Source organism: Macrobrachium rosenbergii, chromosome 48, assembly GCF_040412425.1.
Source record: "Macrobrachium rosenbergii isolate ZJJX-2024 chromosome 48, ASM4041242v1, whole genome shotgun sequence".
NCBI classification, from domain to species: Eukaryota; Metazoa; Arthropoda; class Malacostraca; order Decapoda; family Palaemonidae; genus Macrobrachium; species Macrobrachium rosenbergii.
This window is the reverse complement of record NC_089788.1, coordinates 26,788,977-26,811,474: the sequence shown is the minus strand read 5'-3', so window position 1 is coordinate 26,811,474 and position 22,498 is coordinate 26,788,977. Positions and strand designations below refer to the sequence as shown.

Here is a 22,498-nt window from a genome sequence, read left to right as displayed (position 1 = left end):
ACACACTCACATACATACATCCATTTTTATATATATAGATGCATATATATATATATATATATATATATATATATATATATATATATATATATATATATATATATATATATGAATATATATGTTGTAATATAAATATATACTGTATATATATATATATATATATATATATATATATATATATATATATATATATATATATATATATATATATATATATATATATATATATTATAATATTTATATATATGTATGTATGTATATATGTATGTATATAACTGAACCGATGAGTTCCTTTCATGAGAGGTGTAATAGGAGCTCCTAATTGGCCTGTCGCAAAAACTGATTTATTAGCTCAGTTGTTTCCACCTCATGCAGTCTAACAAATGCTTTGTTGGTATAACGGATCCAATGCCTGATTTTCTTATACACGGGATTATGTAATTTATAATAAGTTACATAATATATAGATTAATAATGATTCTACCCTTGAGAGTTTTACTGTGTTATCATTATTGACCAAAGTGTTAGAATTTTTATTTGACCCTTAGAGATTAGAAACATTCTTAAAAAACACTTTAATATAACAGATTAAAATATGTGTAAAAGAATGTAAATTTGAGTTCAACTTTAAATGTGGCTCTCAAAACTTTTTGTATGGATATGGGAAAACATCTGTTTCCAACTCTGAGCAACCTGTCCATGGAATTTTTTGAAAGTTGAATGTTAACGAAAATCATTTCGAGCAATAGAATATGTTTAGGTGTTTTGACGTTATATGTATATGTCCAAAGAACAAGGTTATAGAAGATAAATTTGTATGTGGAAAACTTACCAGTATTTCTGCGTATGGATATATGGATTTTTCTCACAGAAATAAATATTTATGTTTTAGGAGCATTACGAGTGTCGCCCAGAATACGTTAGGAACAAAAGAAAAAATGAAAATATCCTGGTCATGTAGCAAAAAATACTTCCTGTGGTAATGTCAACAGAGAAACACGTAGCATAAAAACCGAAAACCTGCTGAGCTAAAATATATTATCCAGTTTTAAAGTAATTCTCAATTTACTCAAAATCTTGAGAGTTGATGTGGTATTTCAGAACTGTATACTCTGAAAGAAAGCACATCTAAAGAACTCTCGTGACATACTAAAGTCTGTCTATATCGAAGTCATGAAAGTCGTATGACAAGTTTTCTATTGGCGAGACAGAAACATCGCTGGAAAAAAGAAGAGAACTGCAAAAGAAATGCATAAAAATTGCACAGGAGAACGGTACAATACCTGTTCACGTTTGTGAAAATAGTCCTACTCCCAAATGGACAGGCTTTTAAAAAGCTGGTTTATTCTAGTGTCAACTGAGTCCAGTTTTATATGAAAAAATTATTTTGTAAAAATATAAATATTAGCCTAGGAATGTGGAAACTCGATCCATTCATTTTAAAGAAATATGTAAAATGTAGAGATTTTAAGGAATGTGGTTTATCTGGTTTTAATAACATTTGAAAAACAGAACTGTTAATGGAACACTGACATCTGTTACAAATGAGTTTAAGGCTACTTTTTTCCCTTTACGTGAATATTTTTTTTTTTCAGCTGTTTGTATGTTTATACTCTCCCCCTGGCATGTACAGTGCAAATATATTCACTATATCTCTTTGCTATTGATGATGTTTTAACTAAGTCAAAACTGGTCAGGGTTCATATTTTCTGTTTCTTTTTCCACGTGATCCTGCAATTTAAAGCGCGCGCGCGCACGCACCACACACACACACACACACACACACACACACACACACACACACACACACACACACACACATATATATATATACACATACACACACTTAAAATTAAGCCGTTTCTTCTAAAAGAGGATGCCTTCAGAGGAAAAACAACGCTCTCTGCCGCATATTTACTTCATTCATCTGCACTGGAGCATTTCACCCCTATCTTGCACATGCTATTGCTCTTTTCCTTCTGCGGTTAAACCTCCGAATGATCTTCCTTCTTTTGTGCGTGCCCTAACTCTTATATCGTTCCTTGCTTTATGAAGCTAAAAGACCTATTTCATCACTTCAGTTAACCGCCTTAGCCCCTATCAATACGTTTCCCTTTTCAGTTCTTCCTGGGCTAAAAAAAAAAAGGGGGGTGGCATTTGGCTGATCATCCCAACAGCCTTTGACCCTGGAAAAGAAAAATGCTCTAAATTTGATCTGTTGTCAACCTTTGACTCAACTATCTTTATTCATCATATATTGGCAGTTAATTACTACAGTGCGACCAGTGGGACATGTCCGAAGAATCATTTAGTTTCCGAAATCCAGAACAAATGACTTCCAAACTTGGACTTTGCTCTAACGTTTATACCATAGATATCTTGTATATTTTCAACTTATGTTTCTCTTTTATAGAAATAATAGTAATCATGACAATATTTAATCTTAGCCCAGGGTCCTAAAATCGAATGTACTTACATGGGGAAAGCATTGTAGAAGCAAGTCTTAGAGTGGTAATGTGGCTGCCTTCTGAAATATTCAGACCTTGCGTTCAAAATGAAAAATAATAGTCATTATTATTATTATTATTATTATTATTATTATTATTATTATTATTATTATTATTATTATTATATGTTGGACAAGTAAAGACCCGTTAATGACCCCATCCCTGGAATCCCGTATGAGCGGGCCTATAATGCCAACACTTCAACATTCAATATTTATTTGCTATAAGATTGAAGTGTAAATCTCTTATCATTTGAAAGCGACATTATTTGTGGTCTAAAATGGACCCACAATTTTGAAATCCGGCCGATATCAAATACTCAATTTTTGCCCCTCCTAAAATCACTAGCAATATGGTTCGTGAAAATAAAGCAGTATGGTTCGTTTCTGTAAAGGTGTTTAAAGTATGAAGACCCTTTCGTAATGGTGTCAGCCTTCACTGCTGGGATTCTAATGTATTTGCAATGATTTCAAGCTTTAAGCAGTTTCTAATGTCTGCGTTGGTACACAGGAAAAACTTGGTTAAATTTATTGAAATTCCCTAGATTGTTCACCCTTCTCTCTCTCTCTCTCTTTCTCTCTCTCTCTCTCATATTCAACCTCCATACTGATTATGGTGAAAATTATTTACAAAAATTATGTTTGCAATTCCCATCCCGTAGGGGTACAGTGTCGTTAGTGCACCTCACGTGGTACACTGTAGGCATTACCAAAAGTTGTTTGCAGCGTCCCTTCGGCCCCTAGCTGCACCCATTTACTTTAATAAGTGGGATCTCTTCTTTCTGCATTTCCCTTTACTTCCTCTTACTTCTTCCTAATGAACACCTGAATATTCTTTGGAGGCTTGAATTTCAAGTCGATGGCCCCTGTGGGCTTGTTCAATATGAGTGGGTTTCATCTACTGAATAATAATAATAACAATAATTTACTTTCTCTCTGTTCCAGCTTCCGTCCTTTCATCTGGCTATCCAACCACCCCATCTTCCTCTTTTCACTCTCATTAGCCCTGAATGGCTGACGGTGCCCCAGTCATTAGCTCTATGGCCGAATTTTCATAAATCGAAATCACAATTCCAAGTTACTGGTCATCATCATCATCTTCATCACTATTATTATTATTATTATTATTATTATTATTATTATTATTATTATTATTATTATTATTATTATTATTAATTTTGTTTTGGCTCTACCGTTCTGGAGTTATCAGATTTTTTCTGTATAATTTATTACTCTGACGGGGAAGGAAACAGCTGCGTAGGGATAAGTTTGATATTGTCTGTGTAAATCATATATCATGGGATAAACTGACGAGAGAGAGAGAGAGAGAGAGAGAGAGAGAGAGAGAGAGAGAGAGAGAGAGAGAGAGAGAGAGAGAGAGAGAGAATGAGAGAGAGAGAGAGAGAATGTTTGAAATGTGAATCACGTTCTAACTTTCTAGGATTAGTTTCTACAAAACACCCGCATGTACTTTGTCACAGCTTTTCTCAGTTTCTGTGAGCTTTTATTTTTATTGTCTTTATAATTATAATGATGATTACTTTGCTAAACTGAACCATAATTACTTTAATAATTTCCCAGTGTTTAATAATCCTCAGTTATTTTTTGAATAAATAATCTTTTTACTTCTTTTCTGGTTTATACTTTTAACCATTTTGGGTGTTAATGTTTCCTGTTTTTATTTTCTGGTGCCATTTTTACTAATTATTTGTTGAAGTCCATTTTTTTATGCTTGACGGTTATACGTTGACAGAGGCTTGTCACGAAGACATCTTTCACCCGATTTCTTTAATCCTCCTTTTACTATGATTCCTCGATCCACGCTTTCACCACTGTAGCTGTGCCTCCATTTCTCCCTCTTTGTTTTTCACGGCCATGTGGAACGCCACTTGGACCGGTGGTCACCCTGCACTTTCCGAGACACGGCACAAGCCTTCGATCATACCTCTAAAGCCACTCCTTGGCCGCCACGCATCTTAACTGGACCCAGTTAACTTATAAGTAAATTAATTCAAGGCAGATTTCATCCCAGAACTGAGGAAGCTTGTGGAGTTTATGTTCAACATGACATGGAATTTTTTCCCTTTGTTTTTGTTCTGAATCACAGTTGGAACGAGAGAATTAACCACACTTCTTTTTCGGGAAGTGTTTAATCGATTAAAATTTTTCCTTACTCTTTATTTCCTTACCTTTTTGGGGCTGTTCAGGGAGCATGAATACCCTCGTCTGTTTACAGTCGTGCTTGCAGATGTGGGATATTTTTCGTGAGCAATGCTTGGAATCTGAAAAAAAGTTCAGAAAAGTCTTCATTGGGAAACGATTAAGAAATGCAGTTGCTTTACTGCTTTATCAAACACGTTATGGCTGTTGTAATAGAGGTAATGATGCCAAAAGGTTGTGAAGTGTACAGTAATAATAATAATGATTATATGTATTATATATATACAGTATATTATTTATATAAATAGTATATCTAGAAACGATAAAGAAATGCAAGTTTTTTACTATTTTATCAAACATGTTAAGGCTGTTGTAATAGCGGTAATGATGCAAACAGGGTGTGAAGTGTGCAGTAATAATAATAATAATAATAATAATAATAATAATAATAATAATAATAATAATAATAATAATATGTATATATTATATAGATAAATAATATATATATATATATTATTTATTTATATAAATAAATAATATATATATATATATATATATATATATATATATATATATATATATATATATATATATATATATATATATATATATATATATATATATATTTAACGATTATCCTGAGATGATTCGTCTCCAGAAAACAAAAGAGTGGTTATGACGTTTTGAATTTTCATCATAATAAGGACGATAATGCAAATATAATAATAATAATAAAACTCCACTGCATTAACGTCCCATGAAACTAACTTGGGAATCTTGACGTGACTAGCTATGTAGGATGCTGTGGCAAAGTTCTTCTCCATCTTGAACACTAGTTCAGTCTGCTTGATCAGCCTCTCCAGGTGGGCTGAGTTCCTTAGTCCCTGGAAGAGCGAGAGGACAGTATGAAGGTCGTGTTTGGCTATGGGGAAATCGGAGGCAAAAGGGGAAAGGGGGTCTGTCTTCTTCTCCAGACCTGATACATATTTCCATTTCTTCTGTGGAAGCTATGGTATGCTGCAGTGAGATAAGCTTTATAGGCAGAGCTAAGCTATGCCAAAATAGACTGTACCGAGCTGAGCTGAGCTTTGTTAGGATAGGCAGAACTAAACTGAACTATTAATTCAGTTTGGTTCAATTAAGCTGAGCTGACTTATACTATGCTAAGATGAGCTGAGTTATGCTAGGCCATGCTAATTTTAGATATGATAGGCTAAGCTCAGCTGAACTAAATTGAATAGAGCAAGCTGGGGAAGCAGAGCGGGCACATGGACAAAATTAAGTTTAACTATGCTGAGCTCAGATAAGCTACGTTGTTCATATTTGACCAGTGAAACTTACAGCACTCACACACACATTTTATATATATATAAAATGGCTTGGAAATAAAGTCGAAACCGGTCAGGACCTACACCCCATTTCTGATTCTTCACCTGTGGTTATGTGTGATAAATGAATCACGTACAAAAGTGATAATAATCATATATATATATATATATATATATATATATATATATATATATATATATATATATATATATATATATATATATATATATATATATATATATATATATATATATATATATATACTATGTATATATATATATATATATATATATACACTATATAAAATGTGTGTGAGTGCTGTAAGTTTCACTGTTTAAATACATATATATATATATATATATATATATATATATATATATATATATATATATATATATATATATATATATATATTAGTTGACCAGCCCTGTGTTGCCTGGGAAAACTCTGAAGAACTCAGACAAATTTTCCTGCACCTCCTTGTACGTACTGTCCCTTTTATCCAAGAATTACTGTGCTGACTGTCCCATTTATCCAGGTATTACTGTGGTGACCATCCCTTTTATCCAGAAAATGTCCCATTTATCAAGGTATTACTGTGGTGACTGTCCCTGTTATCTAGATATGCCTGTACTGACTGTCCCATTTATCCATTTATCCAGGCATTACTGTACTGACTGTCCCATTTATCCAGTTATTACTGTTGTGACTGTCCCATTTACCCAAATGTTACTGTGGTGACTGTCCCCTTTATCCAGTTATTACTCTGCTGACTTTCCCATTTATCCAGGTATTACTGTGCTGACTGTCCCTTTTATCCAGGTATTATTGTGGTGACTGTCCCATTTACCCTTGTATTGCTGTTCTGACTGTCCCTTTTACCCAGGTATTACTGTGCTGGCTGTCCCTTTTACCCAGGCATTACTGTGCTGGCTGTCCCTTTTATCCAGACATTACTGTGGTGACCGTCCCTTTTATCCAGGTATTACTGTGCTGCCTGCCCCTTTTATTCAGGTATTACTGTGCTGACTGTGCCTTTTATCCAGGTATTTCTGTGGTGACTGTCCATTATATCCATTCATCACTGTGGTGGCTGTTCCCCATGTATTGCTGTGGTGACTGTCCCATTTATCCAGGTATTACTGTACTGTCCATTTTATGCAAAAATTAGTGTGCTGACTATCCCATTTATCCAGATATTACTGCGGCGATTTCCATTTAGTCCAGGTATTACTGTGGTGACTGTCTGTTTTATCCAGACATTACTGTGATGACTGTCCCCCAGGAATTACTGTGCTGACTGTTCCTTTTATCTAGGTATTACTCTGCTGACTGTCCCTTTTATTCAGGTATAACTGTGGTGACTGTCCATTTTATCCAGATATTACTGTGGTGACTGTTCCATTTACCCCCTACTAAACCTAAACACACCCTCAGTTCTTCATTGGAGGGGTGGGTAGAGCTCTAGGCAAGCACGCTGTTGGCCCAGCGTTCGACTCTCCGACTGGCCAATGAAGAATTAGAGGAATTTATTTCGTCGTAATGTGGTTCGGATTCCACAATAAGCTGTAGGTCCCGTTGCTAGGTAACCAGTTGGTTCTTAGCCACGTAAAGTAAATCTGATCCTTCGGGTCAGCCCTAGGAGAGCTGTTAATCAGCTCAGTGGTCTGGTTAAACTAAGATATACTTAACTTTTTCCCTCTAAACCTAAGCACACCTCTCATTAAACCTAAACACACCCCCTGCTAAACCTAAACGATCCCCACTAAACCTAAACACACACCCCCGCTAAACCTAAACACAAACATTGATACAGAGTTATTAATCACAGGAAAGAAAAGCATTTTCAATAATATATTTCTATGGTATCGACTACATGAAATGAGGTATGATAAACTCGTTGAGTTTATTTACCACATAAGTTACAAGGGGAAGGGGGAAGAGGGATGGGGAAGGGGAAGGGGTACGGATTTGAAACCTACCCAGAAGGATGAAAAATTTTAATATATATTATGTTAAAATTTTTCATCCTAAGGAGGCAGTAGGTTTATCTCCTCCTTACCCTTCTTGCCCTCCCTCCTTTCTGATTTTCTGTGGGATGGGTTTAGATAACAGGTCATGAGTACCATCCCACTGGCTTTTGAATTAAAAGTTACACTTGCCCCTTTTATCTGTCAGCATGTTTAATGTAAAATGCAATACCTTTCTTTAAAGTACCTATTGTTATATCCAAATGAAATTTCTTTTCCTTAAAGTTACCTCGGTGTTATGTTCAAAAGAAATCCCTTTCCTTGATGTTATTTTAAGTAAATGCCAGTTTTTGGCAGTGTGAGAGCCACGTTATGATTTACAGCTGTGAATTATCAATTAGCAGATGGCAGTGTGCGGGTCGTGTTAGCAAATGGTAGAGTGAAAGACGTGGCAGACTTGATTTTTTATGCAGACTGCGGCGCCAATGTCAACAAAAGACAGAATAAAAGCCAGGATGTGTTACAAAGCTGTGAGAGCCATACTAGCAGATGAATAAATCTTAGTTATCCATAGTGGAAAATAGAACTGGGAAGGTCTTGTTAGCAAATGACCTAAGTAAGAGCCCTGTCAGTACATGGTACTATCAACTTTAGGTAGTGGGGTTCATGAGCACCTTGACATTTGTGAGGCCCTCTCCATATCTGAAAATGAATAGGGTGGTGTAGTTGGAAAAAAATAAAAGCTACTGCTACTGATCTCATACATCAAGTGAAGGCTTTCAGATAAGTCAGATGCATAAAAAAGGTAGCATGTACTCCCTTCAGCATTATGTTGATTCATCATTGCATGTTAGATTTCAAAGTTTTTAGGCTTCTAATCTTTCCTACCGAACTATGTGGGAAGAGAACGCAGGCATCAAGATTGACTTCAGATCAAAGATCAAGGACCCCGAATTATTCACACTTATTTAACCTATTGGGAGATGAACAGCATTGACAGAGACTACGAAAGCTGTTTGGAAATGTGTTTAGTTAAACATTTTTTCAGCATATAGTCATAACTGTTACTGATATTTTTTACAATCTGAGCTTAAGATTTATCTGCTTATTAACAACGTAGAAAAAATGTACTCACTTGAACATCGTTGACTGCCAGAGCAACAAGCAGGTTAGATAAGATGATGGAAACAAGGATGACAAATAGTACAAAGATAACGTGACCTGTCACCTGGAGATGTGACAGTTCTTCATTAAGGTCACTGAAGCCCACGTCTCCAATCATCATGGTAAGGGTTTTGATAAATGCTGGAATAAGGTTGGAAAATACGGTGTTTTCACCATCCTCCTTGGGTTGGTCTGAAAGTATGCTGCTTTTTTCATCCTCCTGTGATCTCACTTTGTAATGGCAGTGCATTGTGATGTAGAACGCTGAACAGAATGCAACTAGAAGGCAAAAGTAGATGGCAAATATCCTCAAGAAAACTTTAGCAACTCTAGTGAACATGACGACATAAATTCCACAACTAGGGAATCGACCTATTAACAGCATGCATTCTGTCCACATTAAAAGAAGCAGCAGTGACGCCAGATGATACTGCCATATTTGAGGGATAGGATACGGTATCACAGCTAAAACAAGAAGTGTTATCACAACATGCAGAACTCCTGAGAGTGAACGAAACCAGGCTAGCTTGTTTTGAAGAAGCGACAGTAACTGCTGTACTAATATTAGTGCAGTTAAGGTAAATACAATTCCATTCAATACTTTAATCCACAAAACACTATTTCCACACTTTTGGCATTTATCCACGATACTAAACTCATCATCTCTGTTTGTATCATTTTCACATAGTAAAGTTTCAAAAATGTCAAATGTAACTTTATTGTCTGCAGTGTTACACTTATTAGGAATTCCCACAAATTTAGTAAATGTCATTGCTGTCGTAAGCACTGCATATAGCAAGTAAAAAATTACCTCAATAAGAAAAATCTTTCGAACTTTCATCCACTTTAAGTGGAGAAATATTTCACACAGAGGATGGGTCAGTAACTTTGCATGACTTTGGTGAACAAAAGTTTGAAGATTCTGGACCTGCTTTTTCTCATGAGGACCTGTCAGTGGCAAAAAGTTCATTGTAACTTCTAGAGTTTTTGCATTTGTTTGAGGGGAGTTTGTGACTAAGCAGTGATCAAACACAGCATCCATTGTGCCAGGAAGGTGGTGTAGAACATATGATAGTACAGACTCTCCGTTGCCATCCACTGCTGCTAAATCTCCACCTGCATTAAGTAAAGCCACCATTGAGGGGACAGATTGTTTCCTGGCTGCTTTATGCAGTGGGGTTTCACCATTGCCATCTCTTGCACTCACTAGAGCACCAGCCTTCAGCAGTAGGTTAATTGCTGGCACACAGCCTTTAGCAGAAGCATCGTGTAAGGGCGTGTGACCACGCATATCCCTGTGGTCAAGCACCCCTGGTCTACCAGTTTCCAACAACAACTTGATGCATGCAGTAGGCTTTGAAGCCGTGGCTGCATAGTGTAATGGTGTCTGGCCAAACTGGTTCTTAGCATAGACAGAAGCCCCAACAGATACCAAATATTTCACTCCAGCAGCCCAGCCTAAATAAGCAGCTCGATGTAGTGCAGTCTCGTGGAATGAGCCTCCATGGCCGTTGATGTGGACCCCGCTAGTTAGTAGTGCCTGGAGCGCCTCCAAATTCTCTGTATCAACAACCTTGAGTAGATTAGCAGCATCTGGATCCCAGGCACACATGGAGTCACGTATTCCAAGTATTTTTGGATCTGCAAAAAAAAAAAAAAAAAATAACCTGATAATGAAGACATCACATTTGCATTAGCTAAAAAGTTTAAATGCTTATCTCCAGAGCAATAAAATTTCCTTATATTGGGAGTGTTACATTAGATGTAAAACTTCATTGTTTTGTGAATTCAGTCATGTTTGTCAAGCTTGTGTATTTATGTGTTTAGTAAGATAAAATGGATACAGTATTCAAGATATTCACAATTAACCATAATCTGTCAGAATGCTCAACAGGAGTAGCAATATAAATAGCAAATTTAGTTACAGGAGATACTTTTCTATCTCAAGAAAACATGATAGATGATCACAGTAAGGTATATGGTGAAAGGAAAAGAATCTACGTTTAGCATACATTCCTTTCGTAGTAAGTTCCCTAGTGCCCTTGTTTACTTCATAAGAATGATTGTTTTACTGCTAATGCCATGAGTAACATTAATAGTAATAAAAAATGCCAATCCACACCTTTAGTAGCATTTCCTTCAGATAAGGTAGATTCCGAAGGACTGAGGTAATCCATATTGACTCCTGTAGGAGTAAGGGACATCTCTACCATATGTAGTGAGGTTGAAATGGAAGGTGTGATAGTGAATGAAATCTTGCGTGTTATCGGCGGCATCACCCTCCTCTCATGGCTCTGTAAAGACAATACAATGCTTAGGTTTGTATTTTACAGGATTAATTTTGATGCTTGGATAATCATTTTCATTTTTTTTTTTTTTGTCTTTTTCCTAAGTCTACAAACCAGAGCTTTTATCACAGTCCCCATCTCACCCACCACCATCCCTCCCCCTTTCCCTCTCTCCCCTACCCTTTCTTTCCTTCCCCACTGGAAATGACTTGAGTCAGCCTGCTGAAAACTATCCTGCCAATAAATTGCAATGTATGCCCATCTCTTGCTGATTGTTTGCAGGAAGTGATATTTCCTCATTGAATGGTCTCTGGAAAATTCATTTTCAGGCTACGATACTGACTTTGGTGTTTTTTTTAAGCTGAATACCTCTAATTTGCTGCAGCATGTCCAAAAAAGTAAATTAACAAAGTTGAATGTCAAGATGTCAAGTTGAGCTCAGACCATCCCCCCAAAAGTATTCTATATGTTGCTTTAAGGTACAGTAGCCAAAATAGTAGATATTGAAGAGTGTATGATTATATATTAGATATTTATATTTTTACACTGTGCAAACTTGTGATGAATTACCAAGCCATCTTTATATAGTTTAATGTTATTTAAAATAGCTGTTACAGATTAATTATGATTATTGAGGTTAAGTTTTCAAATGTTTAGGAATAATCATATCCAAAACAAGCTGCCTTGAGCTGGAATTTCATGAAAGACTAAATGGGAGCCTAAATAACATTTGAAAATCAAACAGATTGAAGTTACATGCAAACGCAAGATTATATATTAGTCTAGTATGATCTGTGTATTTATACGTACATGACTCATGGTATGACGTTGAAACTGTATCTAAAGATTTTTTTCAGTTTTGCGATAAAGCTTTAAGAACAATATTGGGAGTCAGATGGCAGGATTAAATGGAAATTTATACCAAAATGTCAATTACCAAAGTTCCATATGGTAAGATAATGAAGGGACAATAGAAATGGCTTGGACATGGCGAGAAAAGTATGTCAATTATGCTCCTGGAAGCACCAGGAGAGTTGGCTGACCAGACCGACTTAAATGAGAAATCTAATACACGAGGCTGGAGAAGAGAGATTTTTGGGTGTCAAAGCACAGGAATGACACGAGTGGAAGAAGTTCACATAGGCCCTTCGCATCTCATGGCGTTGCAGGCATTGTTCTTGATGACTGCAGATTGAAACGAAAGGAAAAAATTTTCATGAACCTAACGAGAAGTCGCTTAGTGAAATATTTATTTGATCTACGTGTGTAAAATTAGGTTTCACGCTGGGACATTCTTTCAGTGTTATTTTAAAGATGACGAATTATAATTTAGTATGTTAAAAAATGTAAAATACTACAAATAAAAGATCAAAATAACGGTATGATTTAGCTGCACACAAAAATGTCTATACTTTGCAATAAAATCTTTGCCAGAAACAAACATTTGAGATGTATAATTTTTTTCATGCCATGCAAAACCAGAAAACCAGTACACCTACAGTGACATACAGTTACTGCCATTTATGGCAACCATGGCGTCATTTTTCATGGTATTGGTAAACTATATTTGTATAAAAATGTTTCATATAAGATGCCGATGATTGTTTTCCTTTCCTGCATGGAGCCATAACAGAGGATCATTTTTATCTTTATCTAACTTTTTACCAACATTTATAAACATGCAGGAAACTCTGACTTGAACAGGTAATGTGCGTAAGGAAATTGATTTGATTAAGGTGCAGCTGCAGAATTACTCACATTTTGCCGTCAATATAGTTGGAATTGGCATGCTAAAAAACAATTGAACACCCAGTGATGAACTGGTTGCTTTGCAGTTAGTGACTCGAGTATAAGATTATTAAAAGGCACTTTTGTTGCATAATCCTAAGCTTGTCCTTAGGAAATAAATAAGCAATAGGCTCCCATTTCAAGAGGATGCTAAAAGTATTGATCAAGGAATTTTCACATTTCAGGAAATATACAAACAAATGCAAATGCAAATCAGTCATTGTCATAGCACAAGCCACTGATAAAACCTTCCTTATATCGGAACCACTAATTATAATACTATATTTTATTTATAGAAAAATTTCTCCTCGAGTGTGCTTTCCTTGGTCATTAAGTGTTCGTATTTTGAGGCGTTAGTTTGGTTTATATCACAACATGTCTGTTTTCAGCTTGTATATTTTACCTGTTATATGTTCATTTTACCCGAGTCAGTTTTATTAAGCTTAATTTTTGTAATTTTTTGACCACTTGTGATGACGCTGTTTTGAAACGTTGGGGGCACAATAAAATATGAAACTGCTTCACCTTCTTACCGTTGTGCTCTTCATGGCGCCCATTCGACTTTTGATTAAAACTTGATTTCGTCATGATTTGTAGTAAATGTGTCTTATTTTTGAGCTGAGGTGTCTGCCTTATTTTCGTTGATGACGACAGGAATGCTTCAAGCTTTCAAAGGACGAGACAATTCGTGAAGTTCCTTATTAACTTGGACTGCTATTTACTTTTGAGATACTTTTGGAAAAATTGAAGCAGATAAAGATATATTTGCTGTTGTTCTATTTTTATTGTAAAAGTAGTGCCAATAAATAAGCTATTGGGCTATTAGAAGTATTACCCAGATGCCCGAGGTAGGTTGACAACAATCTTGCAAACTAAAGTATTTATGCTGGACTTTGTGAGTAAATATTTCATTTAACTCTTGGGAGGGGGGGTGGGTGTTGTGAATGAGAGGGGAGAGGGAGACACTGAGGGGTTGCCTGCAGGTGGCACTTTGAAATGTTTATTTCCCCATCATGATCTTACTCTGTTTCCAGTTTTGATACTTGTTTTAGAAATAGTGCAGTCATGAACAACACAGTATCTCAGAAATCAGGTGGTTGCTTGCAGAGGGCTATGCACATAATCTTGCCACTGCACTTATCTGGCAAAACAAACGCGTACGAAACTGGTTTGTTTTTAAACAAACAATACGACAAAAACCGATGGGAGTTGGCAGGTTGACTGCACGTGAGTCACCTATCCGCCCTGCCCGCAGGTCGGCCAATGGGCTCTATCGAGGATTTCCCTGTTTCTGCCCTTCTGGGAAGTCCTTCACTTAATTGGGACGTCGTGCCACCGGATAAAAAAGTAATACCATCCGCCGATGACGCACCGGGGCTAATCGAGACGAATGAACTTAGACATTGCAAGCATTAGTCTTTCCTTTGCTCATTTTCCTTGTATTCTGGTCTCTTTTGCTTTATTTGATTGTGTTACATAGTAGTACACACACACACACACACACACACATATATATATATATATATATATATATATATATATATATATATATATATATATATATATATATATATATATATATATATATATATATATATATATATATATATATATAATAGACCATTTTCCTTATCAGAGTTCTCCTGAGAAAAACCAGCACAGCAATCACATAGACATTTCTGCCTTTTAAATTCTGAGCCTTAGAAGAGTTCTCCTGAGAAAAACCAGCACAGCAATCACATAGACATCTCTGCCTTTTAAATTCTGAGCCTTAGAAGAGTTCTCCTGAGAAAACTAGCACAGCAATCACATAGACATTTCTGCCTTTTAAATTCTGAGCCTTAGAAGAGTTCTCCTGAGAAAAACCAGCACAGCAATCACATAGACATCTCTGCCTTTTAAATTCTGAGCCTTAGAAGAGTTCTCCTGAGAAAAACCAGCACAGCAATCACATAGACATTTCTGCCTTTTAAATTCTGGAGCCTTAGAAGAGTTCTCCTGAGAAAAACCAGCACAGCAATCACATAGACATTTCTGCCTTTTAAATTCTGAGCCTTAGAAGAGTTCTCCTGAGAAAAAACCAGCACAGCAATCACATAGACATCTCTGCCTTTTAAATTCTGAGCCTTAGAAGAGTTCTCCTGAGAAAAACCAGCACAGCAATCACATAGACATCTCTGCCTTTTAAATTCTGAGCCTTAGATCAACACTCTCTGCAGAAAAATTCCACAACGTAATCTGCTTCGTACAACGACCGAGATGATTCATTAGCATTACATCAGCCCCAACATGCAGTGCATAAATGATATCTTTCTTGCATTCAACTGCACGCATTTTGGATAGTAAAGTTCGAGGTATGTGTACACACACACACACACACACACACACATATATATATATATATATATATAAACTCCGTCATTAACACAGGAAGTTTCAGTGATTTGGACATTGATAGAATGTACACCTAAGCGTAATTAACAGGTGGGCATATTCTTCTGAGACCAGTGGCAACCAGGCTATAGATCCTTTGGGATGCCAGGAAAAGAAATTAATTGTATTTTTGCCACTCTGTGCAATGCAAATGTGAATGAATAACCAGGGCATGGGTTTGCAGTACTATTCCCCTTACAAATTTTGCAAAAAAACTTATCTTTAGGATTTGAAAGTGAGAGGATGTGTGCGGACCCTAGACAAGAGTCTTGGCCAGGCATCAGAATAACTTCATTTATCTTCGTTTGATCTAGGTTTAGTAATGACAAGCATTTCTAAAAAGTGAAGATGTCGAGACGTTAAGAGTGGATTGTGTCGTTAATAAATACTACATGCATATCTGGTAAAGAGTGACCAGTAGATTCAACACGTATATACACACATACATGTATGCAGAAAATTTAAGGCGTTCATGTGATATTCTTGTGGTAAGAAAATACATGTAGTGAGATAAACATCCTCATGCAAATATTTTGGTCTGTGTGAGTGGAGTCACCAGGGCAAGAAGATGGAGGTAGAAAGAACCGCTCATTCACAGAAATATTGTGGGATTAACACAGCTCTTCCACCAGTGAAGTGTGAACCAGTCTTTAGAAGTCATTGTTTAGTCCACTGTCCCGAGGGCGCTTACTTTTTTGTGTGGTAATTAATGTAAGCTGCTGAAACAGTCAGTGTCCCTTTAACAGGGTAGTGCTGTCAGTGCACCTCACTTGATGCACTGTAGACATTGTTAAAAGGTGCTTGCAATATCCCCTAGCTGCAATCAGTTTTCACCATTTCACTTTACATCCATTCCCGCTTCCTTTCTTCCAATCACCTGTCCAACCTCGCTATTACTTCTGAGTGCAACTGTGTTGTTTTCTCCCATTTTAATTAATAGATCAATGAAAGAACCTAAAAGTGTTTGTAAGGCATGAAAGTTGAGAGTAACGTGAGGAAGAGTGAGTTTATTAGGGTAAATTGAAAATAGGAAGTTAGAACAGATGATTGGGTAGGTAAATATTACCAGTGAAGATGGGCTGAGAGTGGGGATGGGTCACAGAATAGGTGAAGGAGAGAAGGAAGCATGGTGTGTACAAAAGATTGGGAAGGATCCTAGAATGTATGAAATCCAGGGTATGTATAAAGGGATTATTGAGGCAACTGCATTTATAGAAGTGATGCGTGGATGTTGAATGTGACTAAGATGTATTCGTGTAGTACATGTGGTGTAATAAGACTCAAAAGCATGCAAAAAGTGGAAATACACTACAGTAAAAAGCATAGATGGGTTGAAAGGATGAATCATTGTCTTGGAATTGGTTGGCCATATGGGAAGAATGGAGATTAATAGATTGGCGAATGGACTGTATAATTCAGTAATGTTAAGAGAAAAGGAGAGGGAACTATACAGAGGTTGCGTAAATGATGTGAAAGATGTATTGGAAGTGAAGGGTCTTATTTTGTAGGTAGTGACCTATGAGTGTGCAAGATGAAGATGGGTAGCACAGTATATGTAGAGGCTCTACTTTCTGCTGATGCTTCTTTTGTAGTTGTATGAAGTGACTGAAGTTTGGAAGTTTTCTACATGGGTATCAGCCTGGATTTTCTGCAAATAAACGAAGAATATTGCAATAATAGTTGTGTTGCTTTTTCTTCTTGATCAACCTCCTGGTATGGTCAGTGGTGGAACTACTTCATGGTTGGAGAAACTTTGCAAGATATATATATATATATATATATATATATATATATATATATATATATATATATATATATATATATATATATATATATATTATAAATATTACCTGTTCGACCTCTCCTCCTCGCTTTAATCGATACATGAAATTATCTTTGTTAAAGTAAGAGGGCATACGATGTAGGAAGAAGCAAGCGGGCAGTTGTCGTGGGCATACGATGTAGGAAGAAGCAAGCGGGCAGTTGTCGTGGGCATATGATGTAGGAAGAAGCAAGCGGGCAGTTGTCGTGGGCATACGATGTAGGGGGAAGCAAGCGGGCAGTTGTCGTTTTGAAAACATCCCAACTGTCAAAGGTGTAAGAATTTTAGTTTAGAGGAATGTAAGAAGGGATAGGTTTTACTAGGACAGACCTTAGATAGACAGTACCTTAAGCTTACTTTTCTGTGACCTTTGTGCTGGCGAGTCTTTTGTCCCTTCAGGTCAGAACCTGGGCAGGAGGAATTTGAAAACAGCCACGACCCAAGACAACCCGCATCTACAGACTCTGAGCTGAGACCTTATCAAGGTAAGACTTATCTCGGCCGGTCCGCTAAAACCCCTTTGTCTCTCTGTCCCTATCTGAATGTGAGGGAGAAAATTGTTACTCCAAAAGGACCAAGGCAACTAATACATCTGATCACTGTATTATCTCCCCAAGAGGTAAGTCTGAGTGTGACAAATTACTCCCAGTTCTCTTTCCCTTCGACTGCAACTCTCATTTTTCGTGTTTCAGTTTTCTCTCTCTTAAACAGTCACTGATTAAGAAAGCCTAATAAAACATATCCCATTTATGAAGTTATCTATCTAGTACAATTATTGTTTTCTAGTGAAGTCACAAAATTTATCCTCCATGGTGTTAAACATATTATTTTTGAGCTAAGAATCATCCCCTTGTGATAAGTGAGAGTTTCTGTAACATAAGATTGTTATCTGGATACGTCTTTTTCCAGAAATAAGTACGCCTTGGGCCTGCGCAACATCCTCTTTTTAGGAGAAGAATCTGCATCATTAGTATCAAGAAGCCTTAATTCGACTTTGCAGTAAATTCCTGAGACAGCATCTGAGAATCATATTAACCGGTTGCGTTTATTCTGTGTAGCATTGAGATTTGTCCGGAGTCTGATTCATGAGCTGCTGTTTGCTCCTGTAAATAATCCATTCACTTTATTTAAAATTACTTGTTTATGTTGAAACTAGTGTTCCAGTAAGTTTGCTGAATTCATTCCTATGGTTATGAATAAACCTCTATTCTTTGTTAACGAGTGTTAACTGGCGACCTGATCTGTTCACTGTCCTTTAGAGGTAAGTTTAACTTTAATTGACAGGATTATGTGGGTCTTGGGTAAAGCAAGTCAGTATAAATCAAAGTAAATAATAATTAAACTCAGTAGCCGAAGGACCCAGGTAACAATATATATATATATATATATATATATATATATATATATATATATATATATATATATATATATATATATATATATATATATATATATATATATATATATATATATATATATATATATATATATATATACAGATATATATCATTATGCATTATATATAGGAAGCAGTTAGGTGCCTGAGATGCTCTTTTAGATTTGACATGCCATTTGCAAGAGAGCCTTGATAAGGGTTTTGAGTGTACAGTAGAGTAACTCAAATAAATTTTAGTGCTGCTTTCGATTCAGTAAATCACAAGGCACTTATTTATAAACTTCAGAATTTTGGAGTGGGTGGATATGTTTTAGGTTTACTTCAAGATTTTATTACAAGTAGGCAGCAGTGAACTGCTGTTGATGGGATCGTTAGCGTAGCAAGGCATATTGTGTCTGGAGTTCCACAGGGTAGTGTTCTTGGTCTACTGTTATTTTTAGGGTATAAAGGTGATATGGTTATTGGCCTGGAAAATAAGATCGTTCAGTATGCCGAAGATACAATACTGGCAGGTGTTGTCAAGTCGCCAGTTACGAGAAATGAAACTGCCCACATTCTCATTCGTGACATGGAGCAGATTAGTGATTGGTGTAGTGGGTGGGTATGAGGCTGAACTCCAGTAAAACGAAAATACTATTGATTAGCAGATCTCGTACAGATTTTCCACCCCATCCTGCCCTTGACGTGCATGGAACTTTGCTGAATGAGTCTGAAGCTTTAATTACTGTAGGTGTAGCTTTTGACTCCCATCTAACTTTTGAGAAACATCTAATGAAAGTGCCAGCAAATGCCGCACGAAAGTTAGGTAATGTACGTAAGGCCTGATATATTTGTAACTGATAAAATCAATGCAGCTTGTTTGAGGTCATTTGTGCTTCCTTTGCTAGAATACTGTTTTCCGGTGTGGATGACTTATCTTTTAGACAGAGTGGTTCAGTTTTTCATAAGTTGTATTTTAACAGAGATATTTCACATTCACTATTAATCCCTGATCCCCTTTTCCTGGCGACAGCAACCAGATTTGCTGAACAGCAGCACTAATATGTAGCAAATATGCCTCGCTGTCGAACGTCTCTGTTCCTGAGGTCCTCTATTCCTCACACCGTTGGACTGTGGAACAGTCTCCCTGACGATGTTGTGCAATTGGAACTTCAAAAGTTCAAGCGAAGATGCAATGCATTACGTCCCTAATACAGTTCTTGTGTTTTAATAATTTACTCATATTTTTATCTATATGTTTATTAATTTTTTTACTGATTTTTTCTTTTTTAATAATTGATCTCTTCTTTCTGTATTTCCCATTACCTTCTGTTGGTTCTTTTAATGAATACCATATTCTTTGGAAGCTTGAACTTCAAGTTAATGGTCCCTGTGGGCTTGTTCGATATAGGGTTCATTTTCTGAGTAATAATATACAGTATATATATAAACATACACACACACACACACACACACACATATATATATATATATATATATATATATATATATATATATATATCATGCATATATCTATGAATATAACTTTATATCATGTATACATATATTTGAATACATGCATATATACATTATAATACTACATATATATATATATATATATATATATATATATATATATATATATATAATATAATAGTAAATATAATATATATATATATATATATATATATATATATATATATATATATATATATATAAATATATATATATATATATATATATATATATATATATATATATATATATACATATATATATATATATATATATATATATATATATATATATATATATATATATATGTATTATATACAATATATATACTGTATATATATACATATATATATATATATACTGTATATATATATATATATATATATATAAAATATTCACTTTGTTGCTGTCTTTCTTTGATTTTCTTCAAGTGCTAATGTAAATGTGACTTCCACAGTTTGCTGGGTACACCTCATATATCTTCAGTCTACAAAGATGAATTCTTGAAGGGATAAACAGACTTCCTACAATGCTACTATATTTGTTCATTTCCAAGCCGACAGCTGTTCCAACCGTAAGTCCCAACTGCACTAAATTAATATATTTTCTGACAGGTTTATTGTTAATATATCTTTCATTCCTTATATCTCTTGACAACCAGAACACCTGCTTCTGGTGTGTCCAACAACCTGCACAAAGAGAAGCAAAAATCACCTATGATGAACTAGTACTAGCAGAGGGTAGTATGGTATGGAAACAGAGATTAACACTTTCAAAAGATTAGGACCTGCAGAGGTAGGAGTAGGTCATGAAGGAAGAAGGCAGACACCCTGTAGGAAGTAGGACCTGAAATGGAAAGACTGGGGTCTGCAAAATAGAGCGAGGTCTGAAAAGAAGAGGACTGGGACCTCCAGATGGAAGAAGGGCCATAAAAAGGAGTACTGAGATCTGCAAAGAGAGGGTAGGTCTGAAAGGAGGAGGACTGAGATTTTCAGAGGGGAGAAGATGTAAAGGAGGAATGGGACCTGCAAATGGAGATGGGATTGGTTAAGACGAAAACTAGAACTTTCAGAGGGAAGAAGGACCTGAAGGAGGAGGACTAGGAACTGCAAAGGGTGAGTGGTTCTGAAAGGAGGAGGAATAAGCACCTCAGAGATTAGAAGAATCTGAAGGCGTCTGGCTGGCATCTGCAGTGGGAGAGTGGGGTTAAAAAGAGGAGGACTGGGACCTTCAGAGAGAAGGAACTGAAAAAGAGGACCAGATTCTGCAAAGAGAGAGGGAGTCTGAAATGAGGATGAATATGACTTTCAGAGTGAAGAAGAACATGAAAAATGAGTAGTGGGATCTGTCAAATGAGAGTGGCTTTGAAAGAAGGACTAGTTTATCTAGAGGGAGAAAGCAGGATGGGGATCTGTAAAGGGAGAGTGGATCTGCAAGGAGTAGTACTGGGACCCCTCAGGGGAAAGAAGAATCTGAAAAAGCAGAACTATGAGACAGGCCTTCAAATTAAATGGTGTCGTTTAAAGACCTTTGCTCCAGTTAATATTACTAATCTGTGCTACAGACTGCAGACGGCTGGGGAATGTGTTTTGTAATTACCTTACCTATCAAAAGCCAGCGATGCACGTTTGACTCTTCTCACTAAAAATTAAAGTTATTAAGTAAGTGTGTCTTCAGAGGGAAGAATGACCTGAAAAATGAGGGCTGAAATGTGCGAAGGAGACTGGATCTGAAAAGAGTGGGACTAAGACCTTCAGAGCTAAGAAGGTCTTGAAAATGGAAGGCTTGAATCTGTAAATGGAAAGTGGATCTAGAAGGACGAGAACTGGGGCCTTCAGAGGGAAGAAGGGCCTGAAAAAGGAGGACTTAGATATGAAACGGGAGAGTGGATCTGAAAGGAGGACTGGGACCTACACAGGATGACTGGGACTTTTAGACTGAAAACAAACCCAGAGAAGGAGAACTTGACTGTGCAAAGTGAAAGTGGGTATGGAAGGAAGAGGACTGGAACCTTAAGAGGGAAGAAAGCCTTAAAGAAGGAAGACTAGGTTCTACAATGGGAGAGTGATTCTGAGGTAAGAAGGACTGAAGAAAGAGAACTGTAGTCATCAAAGTGAGAGTAGGTTTGGAAGGAAAGGGAATGGGAAG

At 36.3% G+C, this 22,498-nt stretch overlaps 1 protein-coding gene across 1 annotated transcript in view; it reads right to left on the bottom strand.

Annotated features, from left to right (window-relative positions):
- Positions 1 to 22,498, bottom strand: part of LOC136831009 (transient receptor potential channel pyrexia-like) — a 65,698-nt gene that overhangs the window by 17,248 nt on the left and 25,952 nt on the right. Inside the window, exons 2-5 of the mRNA XM_067090951.1 lie at positions 11,252 to 11,423; positions 9,101 to 10,770; positions 5,410 to 5,550; positions 4,696 to 4,788 (exon numbers count right to left, since the gene is read on the bottom strand). Of these exons, the coding sequence (XP_066947052.1) occupies positions 4,696 to 4,788; positions 5,410 to 5,550; positions 9,101 to 10,770; positions 11,252 to 11,405 (2,058 nt within the window). The 5' untranslated portion in view covers positions 11,406 to 11,423. The remainder of the gene's footprint in view (positions 1 to 4,695; positions 4,789 to 5,409; positions 5,551 to 9,100; positions 10,771 to 11,251; positions 11,424 to 22,498) is intronic.